Source organism: Glycine soja, chromosome 19 (assembly GCF_004193775.1).
Source record: "Glycine soja cultivar W05 chromosome 19, ASM419377v2, whole genome shotgun sequence".
Lineage (NCBI taxonomy): Eukaryota > Viridiplantae > Streptophyta > Magnoliopsida > Fabales > Fabaceae > Glycine > Glycine soja.
This window is the reverse complement of record NC_041020.1, coordinates 32,596,106-32,616,390: the sequence shown is the minus strand read 5'-3', so window position 1 is coordinate 32,616,390 and position 20,285 is coordinate 32,596,106. Positions and strand designations below refer to the sequence as shown.

Below are 20,285 nucleotides of genomic sequence, written 5' to 3'. Positions count from 1 at the left end.
AGCCTTAGTTTCACTTTAGTTATTAGTCAATTCAATTAAGAATGAGAAATCTCAAAGAGAAAACGTCCGATTGATTTTTCGCTTTATTTTACTAAAAGGTATTTTTTATTATTATATTATTATATTATTATTTTACCTCTTTTTTGATTTCCAACGTAGTTACGGCACGACCGAACGGTCGGAATTCATTTTAACCAAAATTAATGGATACAATTCAAATGATCGATGGAAATTTATTTTATTTTTAGATTAGGCGAGAAATGACTTAAATAAATGACTGAAGCACGTCAAAAGGGGGTATAGAAAGCGAATGAAAATGAGAATAAAAATACATGAAACAAAATGTGGACCACCACGGGTACATAGAATGAATAGAAAACCTCGGTTTGAGGTACTTACCCGTTGAAGACTGAAGAAAACGAAGAACGAACGATGAATATTGAAGAACGGTCGAGAACGACGAAGAATTTCCACAGAATCGCTTACGGAAGCGTTACGGAAGCACTTCGACTCGATTTTTCTTCACGAAAACGTGTTTTTTGCCCAAAATAGCCAAAATGCATAGCCAAAGGGGTCTTGAACCTTTTGAAACAGCTCCCCCCTCCCCTATTTATAGAAAAAAAAAAAAGAGGTGCTTGCCGCCCAGAGACTTAATGAAGAAGATTTCTAAGCGCACCCGAATTACTAAGTTCACCCCCCCTTTTCGTATTTTACGGAAAAGTTACAGAAGCCTTACGGAAGTGTTTTCGAATTTGATTTTCATCTTTTTTCTCTTCCCTTTCACCAATGTTAAGGGGAATATGCTTACCCAAGGTTTTCGGAAATTTTACGGAAGTATTACGGAAGTCGCGGAAGCCCCGGAAACCATTTTTCAAAAACGTGGAGGAGCTTGCCGCCCAATTGCTTCCTCCTTAAGCAACCCAACTTCCAAAATGTTCCGGAAGGGCCTAGATTTGAATTTCTATTTACACCCCTATCTTGATAAGTTGACCCCCTTTCCCTTTTTTGGTGATTCTTTTTCCGTAACGTTACGAAACTTTACGAATTTCGTAACGATACTTATTTTCTTTCCGTAAGGTTACGGATCCTTACGGATCATGTATTCTCTTTTTTAGCTTTGGAAGAAGTTACGGAAACTCACGGATTGCGTAACAACACCTCCTTTTGGTTTCCGCCACATTACGGAATTTCACGGATCGCATAAGCCTGCTTCCTTTTGATTTCCGGCATGTCTCGGGACTTCACATATTTTGAAACAAAGGATGTCAAGTATCTCAAAGCGGCCGATCAAAGGTTGCATATTATCAAGTAATAATCCCCGGACAAAATTAGGGTATGACAATAATATTCTCATTTCTATATATAAGAAACAAATATTCAATTTATCATAACCAATAAAAAAGTTAAATTAGTTTATTTTATATCGTCATAATGTTAAATTTTATTCCAAATTGATTATAAAACATAATGATTACCCAAATTGATTAGCCCTAGTATAGTTACCCATGCAATGCATGTTAACAACTAAATATGAGTATATTTTAGGGGTTAAATTATATAAAAATTTGTAATTTTTCTCTCATAATTCTTCCTTTTTAAGAAAATAATTGTTAAATTAATATCATTTAAGTTTTTGTGCAAAGAATACTAAATGTGATGAATTTATGATACTTGGTGAGTAAAATAAACCCAAAAAGCAGGATAATTAAGGAAAGCAATGCTAATTAAGGAAAGTAGGCTAATTAAATAAGTAAAGTAAAGGCGAGCTTAGCATGAGAAGCCCGCTTAGCACTAAGCTAATATGCACCTATAGAAGAAGAAGAGAGAAGAAGGAAAAACACACAGAAATTTCAAGAGAATACAATTTCTTATAGAAGCCAAAGGCTAGAAGAAGGAGAAGCAAACATTGGGAGTCATTCCTTCTCTCCATTCCTTTTCTTTTCTTATCTTTTTCCCCTTTACTAAATATTCCCCTCTTACAATTATAAAGCCTTCATGACAATGAAAAACTAATCCTCCTTTGTTGGGAACTTGACAACCAACTACTTTTGATGTTATTTCTTTTCTTATCTATTTATGAATATTACATTTGCATTATCTTTTCTTGTGCTTAATATTATTGCTTGTGGCTTGATCACCCATTTTCATGGTAAGTTTTAGGGGTAGTATTGGGAAATTTTATTTTCTAATAGAACTGGAAAAATGTATCTAAATAAAGTCATCGCTAGGGATACATTGATATTTGTTTAGCCTGTTATACATCTCAATTCTTAATGCTATTTACTATTTTAGCTCTGCAAAGAGATTTAGAAGAGAAAATAGATAAATCAGGCTCTTTCGTGTGGGGGACCAAAGTTAGAGTATATTAGTAGATGCAGGTGTAAATTGGAATAATTATAAATAGAGACAAATCATTAACATTACATGAAGAAGTAGTTCTGGTGGGGTAAGTTCCCAACATTCTCATCTTTTGAATTTAACTTCTATAATAATTGCTTTTTCTTTTCCTTTCTATTTTTAATTAATTAATTTAAATTCTTGTTTAATTTCTCCTTGTGTTTGATTTAATTTTCTTCCAATTTAAATTATTATTTTCTCATAACCTTTTCAAATCAATTTTCTTTAACCTCTTTTATTAAGTACAAACAAAATCTTTATGGATTCGACACTCATACTTCTGTTTTAACTTTAGTACTTAGGGTGAATTGGTGCACTTACCAATCCATCAACAATGCACGAATATAAATATGGACTAGTGCAATATAAATAAAATATATAATAGTTAAAAAAATATAAATTGTATACTTTTCAATTAAAATATTAAGAATTTTTTTATATAAAGATAAATTTAAATATCATTCATATAAAACTTGTATATATTAAATTTAGATATAAATATCTAAGATTCTCTTTACATAAAAAAAAACTCAATGATTATTTTAAAAAAAATACCCAAATGAATTTGGCCTAGTTTGGAAACTCATGTAATGGATGAATATAAATATGGATTATTGCAACATAAATAAAATACATAATAATTTAAAAAATAAATTTTGCATACTTTCAAATTAAAAAAAAATGAATGATATTTAAATATAAAAAAATTAAATATCATTCATACAAAATTTGTATATATTAGATTAAAATATAAATATTTAAGAGTATCTTAATATAAAAAAGTCAATAATTTTATAAAAGAAATCAACTCGAAGGATTTGTCCTAGTATATTACCCTTGTAATAGATAAATATAAATATGGATTGGCCACAGTGAGCAAAAATTGTTCCTATCTCTAGGAGATATGGCTTCTAGATGGGCATGTGTTAAAGCAATCCATGATGGGCAAAATTGTTCTCAAAGTTTAGCCAATATTAGGTTGATAGTCTTGTAGTCCATCAATTTTTACCCATATGCACACTCTCTCTCTTCAATATTCTCATTCTACACCACTTTTGAAAGCATTTCCCCAACTACACTTGTTTATTATTTAGTTGAGAAGTCGGGGTTGGGGAACCTGACTTCCCAACCTTTTTAATTTTTTTTTTTGAAGTTAAGAAGTCGAGGTTGGTGAACCCGACTTCCCAACTGGTGGTTTTTTTAAATAAATGATTAATTTTTTTAATTTTTTAAATAATGAGAATATGTTTGGTTTAATAATTTATTAATAGTCTTAAAATAAATAAATAAAGGCAAAGTGATTAAAAAATAGATTGATTAAAAACACAACGAATATATAATTATCACATCTTAGTTATATTATATGAAAAAATTAAAACACTCAAATAATAGAAAATACTAATAATTTGAGAGACAAACATAATAAACGAAATATAATAAAATGAAAATAATGGAACGTACTAACCATAACCATTGAAACACAAAAATGACAAAACTAATCATAGTTTGAAAGGTGTTGTGCAACGGACATGTTTTCTTCCAGTAGTTGGAATATTGGTTTGTTAAAAATAGCTAAAAATTTTATTGGAGAAAAATGCTTCCAGTGGTTGGATTCTACTAATAAATATATTTAACACGTCTTCATCATTTTGCAACTCTATTATTTCATATTCGATTTTTGAATATTGTGTATGGCCTGACTGTCGAAAGAACAATTGTCTGACCACCTGTGATTTGTGAATTCCATGAAGGGGAACCCCTAGAGGCGCAACTTTCTTGATGACATCCTTGAGTGTTTTGATGTTGCATCCCGAAGGAATTTCAAATCTTATTGAGTTTGCTCCAGTGAAGGAGTAACCCAAAAAATCGCCTTGTCATGGTATCTTGCACTTGTCGTTGTAATACAACATTGCATCATGAGTAGGAGTGGTGGTGGTTCGAAGTAGGTTGAGTATACCATAAAGTGTTTTGTTGATTGTACATAATAATTCTATAGGGCCAAGACATGGGTATTGCTCATTGCACATTAACATTGTGCAAACATCATCATCATTTTTCAATTGCAAAGAATGGAAAAAGATCGTTGACCTGCATCTATGGATGATTGTCGATAGTAGATTTCATGCACAAATTGGTCATTGGTTAGCCGAAGGGTGTTGTGCATTCTATTCTTTAGTGTGTTGAATGAACACTCATTAGGATCCCGCATTCGTATTGTAGTAAGACATTGAAAATAAACACCAATTTTGTTGTGTTTGATTGATCCATTTGGAAAATGAATGCTAATTTCAAGTTAGCAATGTTTCGAGTGCTTGTTTCTCCTAAGAATGACATAATATTGAGATTGAATTTCGTTTGTGAAGGTATACTGTGTGGCTAAACTCAGGGTGTTTGGTGTTATTTATAGTTATTTAAATATTTTCCCCATTAATGTGTATTGGATACTCATAAGGTTAAAATTGTCTTTTTGATAGAGACTTGTCTGAAATCCAATGTTGATTGAGACATGTCATTATTCCAATGTCTCTTTTATCGATATAGTACATAGAGTTGTCAATTTTGACTTTGATTTTACTTTGCTACCCGGGGTACCAGTCCATTCTTGTTTTCATACGTTAAATTTAAATGTGAGTTGTCAATTCAATGTCAGTTTTGTTGATGAAGCGCCTATTGTTTTTTCAATGACTTGGGTAAATAGTAAAGTGTTGTCAATTTTGAATGTCATTTTACTCTGGTACATGATGCACCAGATGTCCATTATTTCTTTCAGACTTAAATTTAAATTGTGAGTTGTCAATTCAAAGTTAGTTTTCTATAAATAATAGAGACTTGATTAATTCGTACGGACTTATAAATTTCAAGTGTTTGCGTTTTAGTGAGTTGTCATTTTTTGTTATTTTCATTGTTAACATAAATTGAAACAAATGATTTATTTCAACGTAAAGTAAGTACTACAAACAACAACAACAGAACGAATTAGGCAATGCAAATTCATAATGACATAATATTAAAGCAATGAACACCGACATAGCACACCACGGGAAAACGTCAAAATAGAAACAACTAACACACGAATCATCCCCAAATTACTAACCTCGTTTGAATATTGGTTCTTTGGAAGGAGACATGTTATTATCACTATCACTACCATGTTCTTTGACCTAATCATTTGCACTGCTCTCATATTCATCTAATAGGTCCTTAAGATTGGAGGTTGAGTCATGTTGGTTGTTTGGTAGGTTATTGTTGTTACAAATTGTGGCAAATAACTCCACAAATGATAGTGTTGGGTTGTTGTAAAAAATGTTGAATGTCTGTCGAACATCATGATCATCTTCCAGAATAAAATATGTGTACATATGTGGTTGTTCTCGCTCAAATATAGGACATTGAAAGTGGAGATGTTGGATATGTTGATGTGGTTTAATGTTTATTTTTTTTTAACAAGTTCAACCAATTGTGTAAGAGTATTGACCTTGTTGACCATGAAATTTTTTGTATTGTTACTAATGAAGGTGGTGCCCTCATTAGTGTTGCAAATTTGGCTGTTGTAGTAAACACAAACATATGCAGTTGGGTGACACATAGTAGCAGTAGTATTTATAGAGTTTGTCGGTTGCGTGCAAGTGTTCACGGTGCAGTTACATGCACTGGCAAATGACATTTAAGCCTGTCAAACACATGGCCTCAAGTTGCAATAAGGGTTAGTGCATTGATCAGTAATAATAAAAAAATAGCTTAAATCATTCGCATAGGCTTTTGTTGGTGGCATGCAGATGTTCACTGTGTGATCACATGCACTAGTAATTGGCATGCGAGCCTAATCAACACATGACCTCGTGATCTGCTAAGGGTCACTACATTGAATAGTAATAATAAACAAAATAGTTTGAATTGTTTGCACAGACTTTTTGGATTCTTTAACGTGAAAAATATGGAATAAATTTGCCACAGATATTTTTAACGTATTGGGGATAAATTTTATAAATTGCATTACATGGTCACTTAAACATTGTTTTAAGGGTCAAAAACATAGATTTTTTTACTATTAATTTGAGGTCCTTCTTGATGAAACTGTTACACGATATTTTTTTTTGGGATTCTTTGGCATTAAAACCATGAAATAAATTTGTCACAGATATTTTTTATATATTGGAGATAAATTTTATAAATTGCATAACATTGCCACTTAAACATTGTTTTAAGGGTCGAAAATAGTGTTTTGGATTTTTTGCTATTAATTTGAGGTCATTCTTGATGAAACTATTACATAATATTTTTTTTGGATTCTTTGACGTGAAACAATGCAATAAATTTGTCACAAATATTTTTAATGTATTGGAGATAAATTTTATAAATTGCATAACATAGTCACTTAAACATTGTTTTAAGGGTCGAAAATATAATTTTTTGATTTTTTGCTATTAATTTGAGGTCTTTCTTGATGAAGTTGTTACATTATATATATTTTTTTTTGCATTCTTTGACATGAAAACTATGAAATAAATTTGCCATAGATATTTTTAACGTATTGGAGATAAATTTTATAACATGGTCACTTAAACATAACATAACATGGCATGACCATTTTAAGATAATTTTGAAAACTACATCGGAAGGGTACTTAAGCATAGTTGATTCCATTATCAAATCATTTGATACTTTAATGACCAAGACGATGACCAGTTCCACAAGGCAATGGATGTCGATTACGTCACATATTTCTTCTCTCATGTATCACTGGTTCTCCTTTATGATGATGATGTTGTTGTTTTGTCTCAGGGTTTTCACTATGGGTTGCTATAGCTGAAGAACTTTGTCCTTGCTCTCCAAACAAATATGGTGCATCAAAACTATTGTAAAAAAGCTAAATATGATGCTACAACATTTGGTGTATTTAAATCAACACCAAATAAATTGGTCTTCCATTTGTGGTTAGTTGCATTGACTGACTTGCGGGTCTAACCAAAAGTTTGATGAAAAGGTGATGGAGTACAAAACATTGATCGAGGACGTGGAACTGAAAAATGTGTTTCTTCAACGGTTGTCCCTGCAACATTATGGGTAATTGTTGTGCATTGATCATTTAGTTGTTGTGCAACAAACAAGAGCAAAATAATGTTTTTTCTATACCATTCCATATACTCCGTGTATGTGTCATTGGCCCTTCAACCCATTGTCCAGTTAAAACATCATTGCATTTGTTTTTCCAGATATTAATCCACCCCACATGATATTTCATCCAGTCACTGTAATAATTGTCTTGCATGTCAATCTGGTGAAGTCGAACAAGATTTATGGGATCAACAGGGATATCTTGATGTAGTCCAAATTGTAGCTTGACCTAGTTTGTTTGATGTCATTCCACGATGGGAAAAAAAATAATTGCAGTACATGCAGACCAAATGTCTTTGTCTCTGTATGCATGTCTTGGTAGGTACTCTTCAAATCCTCTATATGGGACCCAAGAAAACTAAAATATATGTTAATAATGCAACATTAGTAAATGTTAATATGTACATATTGATGGTTCGGTTGATGATAGTAATATACTTAATGACTCTCCATATGATTTATATGAGATCTATAGCCAACATAGTCACCATGAGGTGTGGCCCTATGTTCTAATCTATCATCACTCTATCTGAAATGTTAACGAAACAAAATTACTATTCATTGTGATGTTATAATGCACATCATTCAAATTAAAAATTTTGATTTCATTATTTGTAATAACCTTTTAGCGAACAGATGAGTTGTTTTGGGTCATGGGTCTCTTGGTGCAAGCATGTGGTATTAAGCCCATAATTGCAATAGTATGGCACAACCACTCATAACTCTACAACCTCCGATGATGCCCAACACAGTCCTCTGTATAGGTTTGCTAAACAAGCAGAACCCCAATTATATTTTTTTATGTTGTCGAAATCATGTAATAGGTTCAAATACATTAGATGAACTATGTTTCCAGATTTATCATGTATTAAAGCACCACCAATCATATACATTATGTAAGATCTACACCTGTATTATAGTTGGTGTATTGTTGGTTCTTCAGGTAATGGTGCGCGGAAGATGCTAAGCAACCATGTCAGCTTCAGTGCGGCTCCCTTACGTGCATTATCTGGAGGGACTTTGCCTAGTAACTCGTCATATAACTCATTCCAATGTAGGAAGCTAGGTCCTCTCATAACATGACCAGCAACCTTAATGCTTAAATGCAGTGCAACATCTTCGAGTGTGATAGTGCACTCACCCCATGGCATGTGAAAGGTGCGTGTTTCAGGCCTTCATCGTTCAACCAATGCAGTGATAAATGCAAAATCAATTCTGCACTGTTTGGTTAGGGCAATATGTTGGAACCTGGTAGACGATAATAATGGTACAATTTGTCGTTCTGATTCAGGTATTGTATGGTAATATGAAGTGTTTATGTCATTAATTGTGATACGTGAATGGTGAACGTGTTGATGATGCTATAGAGGTATATGAGTCATGACAACGAGGTTTAATGGTAAAACAAGTACAAATGATATAAAATTTGAAGTCGGGTGATGAAAATGTGATATTGACATGCACCTCGCATCAATTTATAATATAAATTGCATCGAGGTTCCAAAGCACCTTTACACTTTGTCTCATTGTAAGGCCTCGATATTCGAAAGCACGTTAACAAGACTATCTTACTGTCATGCATTGAGATTCCAAATCACGTGAACCATGGACCTGTGATACATTGTACATATAATGGCACCATATCACCATACACTTTGCATAGTTGCATCAAATCAAATTGTGCAAGAAAACAAAGAGAGCAAGCAAAATGAGTTTAGAGCCAATTTGTGCATATGTTTATATCAATGATGAGATAATCCATAGTTCAAATGCAAATACAGTTTTTAGAAGTGACAAGACAAAATCGATATCGTTGAATCCAACAATGACGCTGCCAAATATAATCACCACAATACAGTCATCAATTAAAGATGACGATGTTACGCCTATAATTACTGCACTTTGGTATCATTGTCCTATATACCAATTCAATGCTCATGTTGAGTATAGGGCGATTCAAATTATTGACGAAGAAGGTGTTTGATTCATGTTAAATACATTTTCAAATATGAAAGGTGTAATATGTATGGAACTTAAAGTTGATGTTCATAATTCATCATCACCTTCTTAAGTTAAGGACCTAAGTTGGGCGAAGATGGAGCAAAAGTTGGATAATTTCCTGAAATTAGAATGAATAATTTAACATATTTTGTTGTTGTATTGCTTTTAATTATTTGTTAGTCTTTATTATGTATTTGTCGTTGTTTCATGCTTTTCAGTTGTTATTTTCAATTTACTTTAATAATATGATCCTAAATGCTTCGAAAGCATGTTAATCCAGATCTCAGTAATCCATAAGGGTTTAGTGAGTGTTGCGAAACAGTGCAGTTAAAAGTCATGATGCAACGGACAAGTTGTTGTTCATGATGTGTGAAACTACACATTGTTCACTCACATGCACTGACAATCGCATTAATACGGATTTCAATAATCTGTGTGGGCTTAGTGAGCGATGCAAAATAGTGCAGTCAATAGTCATGATGCAACGAGCAGACTGCTGTCTATGATTATAGAGACCAAAACGTACATGAATTATATTTCATCCTACAAGAAGGCATGGTTAGCAAAGCAAAGAGCGTTGGAGATGATTCATGGAAATTGGGAAGAATCATATGCTAAGTTACCAAATGTTTTGGGAGCTTTGCAATCTTGTGTTTCCAGAACTATGGTGTTTGAAGAAGGAGAAATGATACCTGCAAAAAAATGATTACACGTGTCTTTTGGTCATTTGGTTCATGCACAAATGGATTTGCATATTGCACCCATAGTACAAGTAGATGGTACATGATACTAGCACACATTATTGATAGTTTGACGGTGCTAATCATAGGGACACATTAATGGATTTCTCTCATTTCATATAGGCACCCCTCAATTATAAGTACCTACAACAACCCAAGTAACTTATGCGTTTGGGACATATCCCATTTCTTCTACATGTGTCATGGCACATTGCACAAAATTTCCTTTGCGATAACTCAAACTGCAAACATTTGAAGAAAGCACTCATGCAGGCCGGTGAGAATCTTTAATATTTTATTTTTTCGTTAAACTATATTTTAATTCAAATTTCATAACATATTAAATTGATTGAATATTCACAGGTACACATACACGGAGAAAATTCATTGGTGACATTTGTGAATGTATGTATACATGATTTTGATGATGTCAAAAGAAGAATCAAACAAGGCTTATTTTGCTTCAAGATTAATACAAGATTGTTTCAACAAACAAAGCCTTGATTCAAGATTTCTTCAAGATCAAGCCTTGCCTCAAAATGTAAAGATTTCAAGTCATCCAAGGCACATGTAATCGATTACCAAGGCACATGAAAGTGTGTAATCGATTACACATCATATGTAATCGATTACTAGAGACTCTAAACGTTGGGAATTCAAATTTTAAATGAAGAGTCACAACTGTTCAAGAAAAACAACTGTGTAATCGATTACACTAATTCTGTAATCGATTACCAAAGAGGATTTTCAAGGAATATCGCCAACAGTCACATCTTATCATTTGGATTTTGAATGGCCATCAAAGGCCTATATATATGTGTGACTTGGGACAAAATTGAAGAGAGAATTTTGCTTGGCAAAAATGTCTTATCCTCTCAAAAAGAAAACGAGAGAGATTCCAAGAGAACTTTATTGTAAAATGCTCTCTCAAGAACTCTTGGGCAAACACTTGCAAATCCATTAAGAGTTCATCCATGGATCTTTATTGTAATATTCTTCTCTTAAAGAGAGAATTCTTCTTCCATTCTTCTTATTCAATGAGATTGGCTAAGAGACTGTGAGTCTCTTGTTGTAAAGCATCTGAACACAAGGGATGGGTTGTCCCTGTGTGGTTCAGACTTTGTAAAGGATTTTACAAAGATAGTGAAAATCTCAAGTGGGTTGCTTGAGTACTGGACGTAGGCACGGGTTGTGGCTGAACCAGTATAAAACTGTGTTTGCATTCTCTCTTCCCTTATCTTATTTATTTTGTTGCAATCAATTGTGTCTTGCATGTTTAAAGAACATTGTTAAATTGATTGTTGTTGCTTCTTCTGCATTCTAAGTCTATCCCTCTTAAGATTATTGAGGCCACAAGGTCCAACAACATCTTGGGGATATCCATGCGAATAAGCCAAGTGGAGATGAATGACTTGATTAGTTACCCAAAAATTATTGGTACAATGTTGGGGGCATATGACTACAAATTTGATGTTTAAAAGCACAGGATATTTGTCGATGTCATCCTTGGTTGTGGAGACGTACTTCAGGACCACAAAACTTCTTGTTATTAAAGGCTGACAAACCTAGGAAATGATCAATTCTGACGAGCAGTATTCCGAAGTCATCCTTGAAACACACTCATACCACTTGGAAAGTTTAGGGTCATGTTACAATCCTAAAATTGTGATTGTGGTGGATATGATGTTAAAAAATTGTCCTAACATACCTTTTTCTTTAGGCAAATATTATTTTTCATGTATTTTATTTATGATGGAATGTATTCTAATATAAATAAATTATTAAACCAAAAATATTATTTTTTTTAAAATTAAATAATATAAACAAAAATTAAATTTAATAAAATATTTTAAAAAAATTAATTATTTTTTTAAAAAATTATTTATAAGAAAAACGACCAGTTGGAAAGTTGGGTTCCCCAGCCCCAACTTCTAACTTTGAAAAAAAAATTAAAAATAAAAATTAATTTTTAAAAAAGAAAAGAAAAGAAAAGAAAAATAAAACTGGTTGGGCATACTTGCACAATGAATCCCTAGGTAAGTGAATTGTTGTTCCAAAGGGCTTTTAGCTGTGGCGTCTATTCTGTCACCATGATTGTGGCTGGAGGTGGCCTCCGTGGCGCTGATGTCGCTATTTTCCCCCTCTCATTCTTCCACCTTCTTCTCCTATTGTTTCTTCATTTTCCACGACAGAGGGACACTGCTCCCTATTTGTGCCTCTTCATTTTCATTTTAAAATTCAAACTTTGTACTCCATTAGTGACGTGCCTGTTCAATTTCTACATCGTAAAATAGAGAAAACAATAAAATTGAAAACAACTATTCAAAGCATATGCATGCCAAATTTAGTTACAAACAATGCCAAATTTAACTATAAAAAAGAAAGTGATTTATTTATAATTACAAAACTATCCTGCATTTGAGTATGAAAAAATGAATGTATTGAATTATATATATAGAGAGAGGTAAAGATAGTGTTAATTACTCCCTCTGATCCTATATATTGGTCATTTTCAACCGAATCATGAAGACCAAGGAAGGGAAGTTAAGCCATTAAATATGTCTGAAAATAAAACATGTTTTCAATTATACCCTAACATAATTACACATCCAACTAATTCCACTAATAACTCATTAAATGCTTAGTCTAAATTATCATCTCACATTCTCTCTCTTCCACATCATTATTAATATCCACCCATTACTCTACTATTCCCATCAATGGATATGGACCAATAGCAACCTTCAATCTCAATATTTCTCTTCCCTAATAATGAAGTGTTGAGAATAGTATAAATGACAAAATTGGAAAATTATTATTAATAGGTTAGTTGGTAACTTATAAATAGGACTAAGTATTCCTTCTAGGATGTGACCAATATATAGGATCGGAGAGAATAACTCTTTAGAACACATGTCAATTTCACATTTTTTTGAAAAGCAACATTTCCATCTAGTTGACATCAAAGTGCTAATTGTTATGGACACATGCCAATTTACCTTTTTAAGAGTTAAATTATTTGAGTCAATTAGACAAAAATGATAATATTAAATCAAATTTGAAAATTAAGAAATTAAATTAATTATTTTAATAATAATAGAAGATCAAATTAAATAGAAAATTTCCAAAACAATTTAACTTTTATGTTCTTTTCTCGTTCCTCCCCTTTTAGGCCATTTCAAATGTAGTGTTACTCTAGAAAAAAGATACTAACTTTGGTAAAATAAACATAATACCTATCTTCCTAAAAAAATACGTATTACATTTGTAATAATGCTTCTCCAATTATTTTTTTTAACTTTTCGTGATTTTTAATTGTTATCTAATCATGTCCTTATCTTTCTCATTTTAATATAATGCTTGGAACATCAAAACTTGCCCAAAAGATTCACAAGACCAAATACAAAATGTCTTATATGATTTGGTTCAATGTTTAAGGGGATTAGTTCAATTGGTTGAATAGAATACATAAATATCGTAAACTTTGGATATTATTTTTATTTCTACCAATAAAAAAAATGATTTTGGTTCAATTGATAAGGAACCTTCTCAATTTAACACTTATTCTTAAAATAAAATGTAACATAGATTGATATTTCTCAAGGCTTAAATATGTTTTTTTAAACTTTAAGTTAGTTTTTTTTTTATTAAAATTTTTGATTTCTCTAAGTTTAATTTTTTAATTTTATTCTCTTTAAATTGGTATTTTTTTTAATTTTGATCTTTATAAAATATTTTATTCATTTTTTGTCTTTGTAGGTTTACATTTTTCTAATTTTATTTTTATGTAAGTGTGAACTTATGAAAATTATAAATAAAAAAATTTAAAATCTTACAATTATAAAAACCAAAAATAAAATAAAAATTAAGTTTTTGAGAACAAAAATATATTTAAGCCTAACGTGAATCAATAATATAACATAAATGTTTCTTGAATTAAATAATTAATATGTTAACCATATATAAATCCATTTATTATTTAATTTAATTATAAAAAATATATACCATCAAGTTTTTATAGTTTTGTTTCAGTAACTTTATTCTTGTTATTTTCTCATATAAGATCAGCCATATCCAGTGACTTAATTCTTATTTTGTGCAAAATGAATTTTGGATCTTCTCATGTATAGTGTATATATATATATATATATATATATATATATATATATATATATATATATATATATATATATATATATATATATATATATATATTCTTGTCAGAGGGAGGGGCAAAAACTCCACTAAAACTCAGATAAAATATGTCTTATAATATTCAAAATATCTATAAAATATTCAAAAGAAATACTCTTCTTATCCAACTGGATATAGCTATTATTTTAAAGCACGTGTTCTTTCTTCATATTATTTATAACAATTTTAATTTGTATAGATTTTTATCTGTTGTTTTCTTTTCTTTACTGTACTATATATATATATATATATATATATATATATATATATATATATATATATATATATATATATATATATATATATTACAAAACTTATATAATGGCCAGACTATAATCAAAGCTCATTAAAGAAGAAATAAAATTAACATTTTTATTCATTTTGATAAATTTTAATCAATAATAAAAATAAAAAATATTAGTAAAATTTCCTTAGATAATTTTTTTTCAAACATGATTGAAATATAATAAAAAATGAGTATAAGTTTAAAAAGACTAGGGTCTTATTAATTAGTTTTCTTAGGATAATAATTAAGAAACTAAAAAATAAATATTTACTGTAAAAATTATAACAATATATAAAAAAGTTATATATAATATAATTTTATATATTCTAATAATTTTTTTTAATTTCTTAACCCATGATCTAAAAACACTAATTATCATTATACTAAATCTTTGATGTAATAAATTAGTAAAGTAAAAATTGATGAAATTGAAGAAATATTAATTGGTCTGGTAGACCAATGTAACAGAAGTAGCAGTACTGCAGGAGAATAAATAAGCCGTGCCAGCTCACCGTATTGGTCCACCACTCCAATTTCGCCGCTCTCTTTTCTCTCTCCTCTGCCTCCTCCTCCTTCGCTTTATCTATCTATTCCTCTTGCACCATATCAGGATCCTCCTCCTCTTCTTCCCACCGATCAAACTAACAAGGATCCAAACACAAACACAAAGCACGTTCTTTTGTCTTTGTCTTCATCTTCGGTGAATGATCACTGATCACTCATCATCATCATCATCATGGGGGTGTTACAGGAGAAGCTCTCTTCCTTCTACAAGAGCCGGTGGCTAGTGTTCGTGGCCGCAATGTGGCTGCAGTCGTGGGCGGGCATCGGGTACTTGTTCGGGAGCATCTCTCCTGTCATAAAAAGCTCCCTTGGCTACAACCAGAAGCAGCTCGCCATGCTTGGCGTCGCCAAGGACCTTGGTGACGCCGTCGGGTTCATGACCGGGCTTCTTTGTGAGATCTTGCCCATCTGGGGCGCGCTTCTTGTGGGTGCTGCTTTGAACCTTGTGGGATATGGCTGGGTCTGGCTTGTTGTCACTTCTCAAGTCCCTGTCTTGCCTCTCTGGGCTGTGAGTGCCTCTCTTCTTCCTTTTTTTTCTTCAATGTTTTGGTTTCTTACTTTGTTTTTTTAGACTGTGACTAATCTCCGTTGAGAAACCTATCACTTTGGGTCCATCCACCTTGAATTCATTGCTTAAGGAAATTGAGTCGGGTATCACGGGACCACATGCTGGATTGGATTTATTTGTTCTTTTACCTGATGATCATTTTGATCCATCCATGTGGCTCCAACCCGAGACCTTCTTTCTTAAGGGACTCGAGCCAAGTACCACTCAGACCAACCGACGACATGTTGGATTGGATTTACTCGTTTATCATTTTGAGATGGTGGTGATCAGGCTTGGTGATTTGGGGTGGTTCGACTCTCTTGTTTGGGTGATGCTGTTGCTGCCAATCTTAGCATGCTGTCTTTCTCTCTCTTGATTTTTTGTTTGATCCCTATATCAGATTAACATGTATTATACAAGCTTTTAAGGTTTTTTTTTTCCTGGGTTTAATTTACCATGAGGTATGAACTTGAAAAGTTTACTTTTATTCTTCTTTTCTGGCTTTATAATTGACGTGGTTCTCAATGGAATTTTTTGTTCTGCTCCAGTTTCTTCTACCTTTGCTTTCTTTGATTCGGTTGATCCTGGGTTTACTGTTCACCAGAATCAACAATAACAACGAAGTTTTATCTAATTTTGCAAAGTCAACTACATAGACTATACGATACCATTCGGCTCAAATTCTTATATTCCGGGCATTTTTTATTTTTTTTTATAAAAGGGTTGAATTTTAACATATTGTGGATTTTTGGTAACCATATGTTAAATATGGGGCTGTCTTCAAGGTTATGTGTAGTTGAAGTTCTACCTGAATCTTAAATCTTAACATATGGTTGATTTTGGTAACCATATGTTAAAATTCGACCTTTTTAGTAAAAGAATGTCCGGACTAAAGGGGTGTTTATTCAAATTGAAAAGTGAGAGCTTTGTACTTTACAGACACTTCCTTTTACATGAACATTCCATTTTCTGCCTTAAAATTTTCCCCTTTCTGGTCTTTTTTGTTTTTATTTTTCCATGAGAGTAATCTGTTGGTGAAGCGCTCCGTTTCGATGCTCTAATTTCATTTGGGTACTTCCTTTTTTTCTCCAATTTGGTTGGTGAACATCACTATTACCAGTGTGATGATTGATGAGTCACCATCTGCTTTTAAAATTGTAGTGTGAAATGTGGCACGTTGCCACAGGGCACAAGAACATTGTTGCAAGGTTGTGCACGACACTAAGCACTTTAATTAATGAAACGGCACTCTACTGAATTTGGCTGTCAGCTGTCTCCCTTGTGAAACCAACATGTGACGTGGTGCCAAATCTTGTTCAAATTTTCTAACAATTAGTACAAAGAGACAACTTACATAACCGATCTCCCTTTTTGATATTTATTCTACACTTCTTATTAGGTTTTTTTATGATATATAACTTTACAACTAAGCTAAGGATGTCTAATTCAATTAGTTCATTGTGAGTTGCTGTAAACTCCTTGATACCTATTTTCAATTTCTACGGATAAAAAAAAATTTCACACTTTACAAAATACTGCTTGAAATGTTGTGTCTACTTTTGGACTGTATCAGTGACCCCAATTTAGAAGGGAGAATGAGAATCAAGTTCTGGAGATGCCCTTATCTCTACTATTGGCATCTATTTGATGTCTCCTCAGGAGCTTAATTTAATAAATGTTCATCACACCGGTTAATGTGTTATGTTCTAAATGTATATTTCATGACAATATAATCATAAGAAAATCAGCTTAGTACCTTTTTTCATCAAGATATGTCTTTTAGTGATATTTATTGACCAATGATCATGATGCCCAAGTTAAATGGTAAATGGTTATTGTCATGCAGATGTGTGCTCTTATCTTTGTGGGAACAAATGGTGAAACCTACTTCAATACAGTTTCTCTGGTGTCTTGTGTACAAAATTTCCCCAAAAGCCGGGGTCCTGTGGTGGGAATTCTAAAGGGCTTTGCTGGGTTGAGTGGTGCAATCTTGACTCAGATATATGCACTGTTCCATGCCCCTAATCAAGCATCACTAATATTTATGGTTGCTGTTGGTCCATCATTGGTAGGAATAGGTCTTATGTTCATTGTTAGGCCTGTTGGGGGTCACAAACAAGTTAGGCCATCAGATGGCAAATGCTTCACATTGATCTATGGTGTGTGCCTTCTATTGGCTGCATATTTGTTGGGAGTCATGGTTGTCCAAGATTTGGTTGAAGTGAGTGAAACTGTAATCTCTATATTCACTGGGGTTCTCTTGTTGATCCTCCTTGTCCCAATCGTTATTCCTATTACATTGAGTTTTGGCCCGGAGCAAAGGCATCCAGAGGTAGAAGCACTTCTTCCACCACCACAGAATAAAGAAGCAGGGAAATCTCAGCTGGATTCTGATGAAGTGATACTGAGTGAGTTGGAAGATGAGAAGCCTAAGGAAGTTGACATGCTCCCTGCATCAGAGAGGCAGAAACGTATCGCGCACTTGCAACAAAGACTGCTCCAAGCAGCTGCAGAAGGAGCAGTGAGGGTTAAGAGGAGAAGAGGACCACACAGAGGGGAAGATTTCACCTTGACACAAGCATTGATCAAAGCAGACTTTTGGCTTCTTTTCATTTCCATGATCATGGGTTCTGGATCCGGGTTGACTGTAATCGACAATCTGGGTCAGATGAGCCAGTCTCTAGGATATGACAATGCACATATATTTGTCTCCATGATCAGTATTTGGAACTTTCTTGGCCGTGTCGGAGGAGGTTACATATCTGAGCTTGTTGTGAGGTAAAAAAAAACAGTTTATATGTTGATTACATGTTTAATTCAGCTTATTATGCGTAGTCATTGTAAAGATTTTTACACGGTCAATCAATTTTTATAGTAGTTATTACAAAAATCAATGATCTTACCATACACGACAAAAATGCTTTAAATATTTAGGTGTTTGATGTCCCTAACATAACTACTTAATTTGATTTCAAATTCCATTTTTTTTTTCTTGAGCAGGGATCATGCATATCCAAGGCCAGTTGCATTGGCTGTATTTCAACTCATTATGACTCTTGGGCATGTTTTCCTTGGTATGGGATGGCCAGGGTCAATGTATGTTGGCACTTTACTAGTTGGACTTGGTTATGGAGCTCATTGGGCAATTGTTCCAGCTACAGCCTCTGAGTTGTTTGGTTTGAGAAACTTTGGTGCTTTGTACAATTTCATTACTATAGCAAACCCTGCAGGAACACTGGTTTTCTCTAGTCTCATTGCCAGCACCATCTATGATGCTGAAGCAGAGAAACAACATCGCCAAAATATGATGTTGCGTGTGCTGAATGCTAGTGAGCCTCTAAAGTGCGAAGGTTCCGTATGTTTCTTCCTAACTTCCATGATCATGGCAGGATTATGCGTGGTTGGAGCAGGCCTATGCATGGTTCTTGTGTTAAGAACAAGGATTGTTTATGCCAACCTATATGGAAAAGCTTCTTCTAGTAGACTTCGATTATGAGAGTTTGGACTATGTATTTTGGTGTCTGTATACTTGAGAAATCAGTGTTGCTGATTTTAATTCAAGAATGATTGAAGAAGCTGAGCCAAGCATCTGATCTGAATCTGTCTCCAGTGTGGAAAGCCAAAGAAGGGATAATTTTACTCAAAACAAAAGAAGAAAAAAAAAGTGTGTTTTGTCAAATCTGTATTCTTTTCCATTTTTGTTGTGTTATATTCTTTCCTTTTGCAAGTAAAAGTTTGATTGGCATTGAAATTTGACACTAATAGGTTTCTACCCTTATTCTATCAGAAAACTTGCAAAATATTCCACTTGTTTTGTTACTAAGAAAACAAAAAAAGTTGTTCTCATTAGTGGTAGATTATGTACTTTTATTTTATTAAAAATTTTGACCGGATATTCCACAAGTATCAATGAAAGACTATGATTAGGTAGAGTCTTTTTATATTGTGATGATTTTTTATTTGCAGCATCTGACTTTTGCAAATAAAGTTTGTCTTGGAATCGTAGTCTACTTTTACTACATTCAACTAGTGCTATAAAGGGATCCAGCATGTCACGGATTCAAAATTGTTTGGGAAAATAATATAAGAAAACATCTTAACACGTCTTAACAAATATCTGTGTTAAAAAAAAGGAGAGCTTGCATTTACTATTTCAACCAAGATCATAAGTTGATGAGGACATGACCAAGAGCAAGGGCAAGGATCCACTTGAAGGACTTGGAGGACCTATGACAAGGGCTAGAGCAAGGAAAGCCAAGGAAGCTCTTCAACAAGTGCTGTCCATACTGTTTGAATACAAGCCCAAGTTTCAAGGAGAAAAGTCCAAGGTTGTGAGTTGTATCATGGCCCAAATGGAGGAGGACTAAATGACACCACTTGGTTTCAATTTTAGAGTGTTTAGTTTGTCTAAATAATGGCCCAATCCTTGTAAAGTTGGCTG

The 20,285-nt window shown here is 32.9% G+C and overlaps 1 protein-coding gene across 1 annotated transcript; it reads left to right on the top strand.

The window, feature by feature from the left end:
• The first annotated feature begins 15,254 nt into the window (after nt 1-15,254).
• On the top strand, nt 15,255-19,785 carry LOC114400202 (protein NUCLEAR FUSION DEFECTIVE 4-like). The gene is made up of 3 exons (XM_028362536.1): nt 15,255-15,805; nt 17,691-18,622; nt 18,845-19,785. The coding sequence occupies exons 1-3, from the start codon at nt 15,470-15,472 to the stop codon at nt 19,338-19,340; spliced, it is 1,764 nt and encodes a 587-aa protein (XP_028218337.1). The 5' UTR covers nt 15,255-15,469; the 3' UTR covers nt 19,341-19,785.
• Nucleotides 19,786-20,285: the final 500 nt, after the last annotated feature.